The sequence below is a fragment of the Engraulis encrasicolus genome, chromosome 8 (genome assembly GCF_034702125.1).
Source record: "Engraulis encrasicolus isolate BLACKSEA-1 chromosome 8, IST_EnEncr_1.0, whole genome shotgun sequence".
Taxonomy (NCBI): domain Eukaryota; kingdom Metazoa; phylum Chordata; class Actinopteri; order Clupeiformes; family Engraulidae; genus Engraulis; species Engraulis encrasicolus.
This window is the reverse complement of record NC_085864.1, coordinates 19817255-19823464: the sequence shown is the minus strand read 5'-3', so window position 1 is coordinate 19823464 and position 6210 is coordinate 19817255. Positions and strand designations below refer to the sequence as shown.

Sequence of the window (6210 nt, the reverse complement as noted above, 5' to 3'; positions counted from 1 at the left end):
TGTGTGTGTGTGTGTGTGTGTGTGTGCGTGCGTGCGTGCGTGTCTGCATGTGTCTGTACTGTGTGTGTATGCATCTACATGTATCTAGTTGACCCTGAATGCCTCTGTGTTTCTGCATTTGTATGTGTGTGGGCACTGAATTTGTGTGTGTGTGTGTGTGTGTGTGTGTGTGTGTGTGTGTGTGTGTGTGTGTGTGTGTGTGTGTGTGTGTGTGTGTGTCTGTGTGTGTCTGTGTGCGTGCGTGCGTGCATGTATGCACATGCATGGTCGTGTGTATCTGCGGCATTAGAAAGGTGAGACGGGGGAGCGCACGGTGCCGGCCGAGCTGGGCGAATAATCCTCCGACTCGGAAGTGAACTCGGACGGGGAGACCGCGAGGTTGGACGGAGTGCGGACGGGAATGTTCATGGTGGTGGGGGTGGTGAGGGGAGTGGAGGTGGTGTGGCGGCCAGGTGACAGGTGGCCTTGCTGGGGGGAAGGCAGGTGGGGCTGCTGGGTGGTGGTGAAGGCTCCTCCTCCTGCTCCACGGTGGCCTGGAGACTTCACATCCTGGTGGCGTCTTCGTCGGAGAACCTGCCCCTCCTTATCAAGTGCGGTGGTCTACAGGGAGATACAGGGGGAAGAGAAAGAGAGAGAGAGAGGGAGAGGGAGAGAGAGAGAGAGAGCGGCGGGAGGGATGGTTAGTGTGTGTAGTGTGTAGTGTGTGTGTGTGTGTGTTTTTGTGGTGTATACGTACATGTATGTGTATCTGTTAATCGTTTATTGTTCGTTTAGTTTTAACTTCACATTTGTTTCTAGTCCAGCACACTTTCAATATTCTGTGCTTACACCTGTTACCTTGACTTTTGATAATTAAGTGTACTTTGACTCCAAGAGGGATATCTGTGGATGAGGATGCTTATTTGCTTGTTGTGTGCGTGCCTGCGTGCCTGCGTGCCTGCGTGCCTGCGTGTGTGCGTGCCTGCGTGCGTGCGTGCACTGCCATTGGCTGGAGGGCAGAAGATGGAAACAATAATATCACATAACATCAACAAACATCTCCTTTTGGCCAGTTTCTCAAAAGCTTTACAGGATTGAGCTCATATTAACAGATGCTGAATATCTGTCATTTCTGAGCTGCTGTGATACTTTTGAGGTACTACAACGGCCCAATTACAGGTGGGTGGAAAAGCAGGAAGCCAGCCCCTCCCCCAAGTCCCTGTGATGTTGTGTTACCATCTGTAGCGAAGGGGAATAGAGTGGACTCGAGCACAGGACTTTTGGGGTTCCAAACTGGGGCTCTGACTGCCAAACCTGACTGCAACCCCCCGAAAGACTAAGGGCGTATTCAGACCAGGAAAGTCCGATAGTTCACTTTGTTTGGTCCGTGGTAGGTGTGAATACGCCCTTATAAGAAGCAAGCAGTCACCTAAGTATTCCAAGAACTGGCAGACTATTGCCTCTTTTCCACGGCCTTGTTTCTGGTAGGCCTACAGCGCGACACAGTGCGACTTGGCTGCCACTTTTTGCTTTTCAAATAGGCACGACACAGCTCATCGTAAACCAAAAAGTGCCGGCCGAGTCACGCTGTGTCGAAAAGAGGCATAAGTAGTAAACCACCTTAAATTGAGCCAGAGGTAAATCCTCCAGTAAACACCTGTGCCTGTGTTCCTAACAGCATCACCTATCCAAGTACATGGCTAAATAGTAAATCAGGCTATGCTACCCTTGAGGTTGTGGTAAATCCTCTAAGAGAACAGCCTGGAGTCCTCATTGTCTTAGCTAAATGACACATGTGGAATATCTATTAGCAGGTTTACCACTTCCCTTAGGTTAACTTAGACAGGTTTATCACTTTACCTTGTTCTTGGAATAGTACCCAGTTAGAGACCCAATTTGATAAACCCTGGATTACCTGGGTGTGGGGATCCTCCCCTTCGCTACAACATCCAATCAACTATCAGATCCACGTGCACTGCTACACCAAACTGGAATTTGATTGGCTCTAGTGAAAGGGGCTTTTGGAAAAGGGGGTGTGGCAAGCACTGCTGGTGACAACACATTTCTAACTTCATACATAAAGACAAACAGACAAACAGACAGTGACAAAGCATAGTGACAGTTTGCGCAATACATGACAATACATGAGTACTAGCCAAGCCTGAATTTTGTGTAATTCACTTCATTTTTACGTATGATGAAGCACAAGGTGAACACCTCTCTCTCTCTCTCTCTCTCTCTCTATCTCTCTCTCTCACACACACACACACACACACTCTCACACGCAGCCACGCACGCATTCATAAACACACACGCAGGTGCAATACATACTAGTGATCGGTCACATACACAGGTGAGAGGAGAAGAACTAGTTACAATCACGTCACAATCCAGATAGAACGTCAAAAGTGAGCCCGTACCTCACAGAAACCCACACACACACACAAGCGCACTCACCAACACACGCACGCACACACGCCAGCATGCACGCACACACACACACTCGTTCTTTAAAATAATACAAATCCATACACAACAAAAACAGTACACATTCCAATCTCATGTAACTTATACCTCTTCAGAAGAGGCATACATTACATTGGTGTTACACCACAACGACACATTGCAAAAGTGCACAACAACGTGCCCTCTCGCGAAACAACAGCAAAGATGGATGTGTGTGCTTATGTTCTTGTGTGTGTGTGTGTGTGTGTATATTGTATGTGCCAAACTGTTTCACCAGAGACACTGCCACACCACAAGTGGGAGCGAGTGAAGGTGAGGTGAGGATGGAGGTGCAGAGGAGGAGTTGGAGAGGAAGTGATGTCATGACTGACAGCTAGCACAGCTCAAGTACAGAACAGTACAGTACACTTAGCCACCACAGTGTGAGCATAGCAACAGCAGAGGGGACAGGAAGTCAGAGGCAGAGGAAGAAGAAGAAGAAGAAGAAGAAGAAGAAGAAGAAGAAGAAGAAGAAGAAGAAGAAGAAGAAGAAGAAGAAGAAGAAGAAGAAGAAGAAGAAGAAGAAGAAGAAGAAGAGGAAGAAGAGGAAGATGAAAAAAGAGTAGAAGAAGAAGAAGAAGAAGAAGAAGAAGAAGAAGAAGAAGACAAAGAAGAGGAGGAAGAGGAACAAGAAGAAGAATAGGAAACAAAGACAGATAAGAATGACAAGCCTAGAGAGAGAGAGAGAAAGAGAGAGAAAATCAGATGCAATGTGTTTCTTGGCCCTCTGGTGATGCCGTAGAAATGGAGACTGCCAGCACGTTGCCATGGACACACTGCAGAGGAGTGGGGGGCAAGGGGGGACGGGGTCAGGCGGGCAGGTGGGGGGAGTTGATTTGATTGGTTGGTTTGTTTGATTGGCAGCCAGTTGGCATTACCTTATCCAACACATCCCTGGGTGCTGGTAGTCCAGAGACCCTGATCGCTTGATGGTTAACTCCTCATCCGTCTGGGCAAGGGAGAGACGGGACGTATAGCAACACACTGAGTTGGCATGGGTCAACTAACACAAGCACACACGCACGCATGCATGCATGAACGCAAGCATGCATGCATGAACGTACGCACGCACGAACGCACGCACGCATGTACGCACTACGGCTGTAACGATATTCTATCGAATGGAGAAATCATGAGTTACGATACTGTATCGTGATGCAAGAAAGCAGTATCGTGATACGCCCTTTCAAAGTTGTTACACTTCATTCCAGAAAACATCCACATGATATGATGTGATGGTGCTTCCAAGCTTCAAATCAATATCATTATTTTTTTTTTTTTTATTACATTATTAGTTACCTCTTGTAACCTATTCTACCTATAAACGATCATCAAAAAGATACATTTTAAAAAACATGGGGTGTATGAAATCGTTGGTCAAAAATCATAATGCGAACTGAATTGTGAGTTGAGAGTATCGTTACAACCCTAGTATGCACACACGCACGCTGGCACACACACACTATTTTTTCTTTTTGTTATGTCTCAGAACAGAACTTTTACACACATCATTACACTATCCAATGTCTTTCACAAGTCCTGACAGTTCATGAACACAAATATGAAGAAAAGTAACTGCCTTTTTAACATTAGTTTTTTTCTAGTGCACGAAAACAATTGTATGTTTCAATACTGAATTTCAAATACAAATCACAATTACACACAACAGCTGAAAAAAAATCACAATGTCATGTTCTAAAAAGATATGGCGGTGTACTCTACAGCAACCGCATTACAAAATAATGAATCAATCATGATTCATACTGTTAAGCCAGGCTCAAACTACACGACTGGCGATTGTGTGTGCAATTTTGACCTCGGGGTGCACCACACACTAGAAGAGAATCGCAACTGTCAATCTTATCCCTGCTCGCAGCCACCGAGACAATGCCCGACGTTCTATTTCTAGTCGTCAATATCAAACACTGTTTGATTTCTACGATTTGCGATCTGCGACTCTTTGAGCGGTGAAAGTTCTATCTTAGAACGTCGGCCGCAACGAGGATATCTTTCCCGACTATCGCTTGCGATGGTCCTGGGGGGTAACGTTCCAGCGATTGTCGTAAGGGAGGTTTTCAGCCCAGAATCGGGCCGATAATCGTGTAGTTTGAGCCAGGCTTTAAGGTGATGCAACACCCTTTACAATAATTAAAAATCAGTCTCATAAACAGGTAAATATACAGTATATCACGAAAGTGAATACACCTCTCACAGTTCTTGCAGATTTGTGAGTATATCTTTTCATAGGAAAGCATTGCAGAAATTTCACTTGGACACAATGATTAGTGACCTTTTAACAACATATTTAACCGCTTAAATGTCTTGTTCACTCAGAAAAAAACAAAATACAGCCATGAATGTCACAAAAGTGAGTACACCCCAGATGAAAATCCGGTAGAGAAGGGGCTGTGTTTGCTCAAATCGTCTCGAAATGAAGCGAAATGAAAAGGGATGAAAAGGGAGGTCATCAGTGTGCGTTTCAACCTTTCCTTGCATTGAACTTTTCCATTTTGAGTCTGCATCTGGCTTAAATAGATTGGTGTGAGATTTGAATGCAATCCTATGGAGAATATCAGGATCTGCTTCAGTAGTCACAGTGCATGTTGACATGCATGTTTCTTTTAGGTGTATTTCAGATTACCAATGTTGACAGCATTCATGCATCCCCAAACCATGCCAGTCCCACTACCATGCTTGGCTTTTGATAGGATACACTTTTTCTGTAAAACTCACTTGTTTACCACCACACATGCTTGACACCATAATCATTGTGTCAAAGTGAAATTTCTGTAATGCTTTCCTATGAAAAGATATACTCAAAAATCTGCAAACCTGTGAGGGGTGTATTCACTTTCGTGATATACTGTAAAGTGCACTTCAACATATACATGTGCCTTTACATTTGAGTTATAAACGGCTCATTACTGTTACAACAGCAATACACTAGAGGGGGCTCAGGTAACATCAATGTTGGAGCACTGTAGACACTACTTGATCTAATGCATCAGGTGCTCTAAGATGTGTTTGTAAGTCATGAAATGTGTGTCTAATACACTGCGTTTCTTGTTGTGTAATTAATATAAGGCATATAAGTTAATGTAGTTAATGTAGTTAAGATAAACAGTAATAATGACCTTTTAATAATGACAGTAATAGTGCCTCTTTCCCAAAGCCTGAAGAACGTAGGTTTAACATAAAGAAAACAGTTAAGTACATAGTCGTGATATATTATATACAGTATGTATGCTTACTCACGAAGTCCATAAATAGTCAGGCACTGGGTACCTTAAATATTTTCTCTGTAGGCCCTTTTTACAGTAATATGGCCTTTTCCAGACTAAGCTTTTTCAGACTTGCTGTTGTAAGGCAAATAGTGTCCCCCACCCCCACCCCCGACATTATTATTTCATTTGGAACGCCATCCAAAGACTCTTAATTTGACAGGTGCTGAGGTCGTCCCTGCCAACCCAACCATCACCCCTGACAACAGTGCTGACAGTCGGTCTAGAGCCGCGACAGACAGAAAGAGAGAGTGAGAGAGGAAGAGAGAGCAAGAGAAAGTGAGTGAGCAAGAGAGAGCAAGAGAGCATAAAAGTTAGCAAAGAAAAAAAAGCAAAAGTAGAATAGCTGAGCAGACACAAAGACCACAGCATTAAGCAGATAGAGGGAGATCTTGTTATGGTGTGGCAGAATAAGGGAGAGGAGAGATGGCGGGCTGGGTTGGGT

The 6210-nt window shown here is 44.5% G+C and overlaps 1 protein-coding gene across 1 annotated transcript in view; it reads right to left on the bottom strand.

Moving 5' to 3' along the window:
* Window positions 1–285: 285 nt before the first annotated feature.
* The window catches only part of LOC134453569 (serine/threonine-protein kinase DCLK1-like), a 97762-nt gene continuing 91837 nt past the window's right edge, over window positions 286–6210 (bottom strand). Inside the window, exon 15 of the mRNA XM_063204347.1 lies at window positions 286–600. Coding sequence (XP_063060417.1) covers window positions 286–600 — 315 coding nt within the window. The remainder of the gene's footprint in view (window positions 601–6210) is intronic.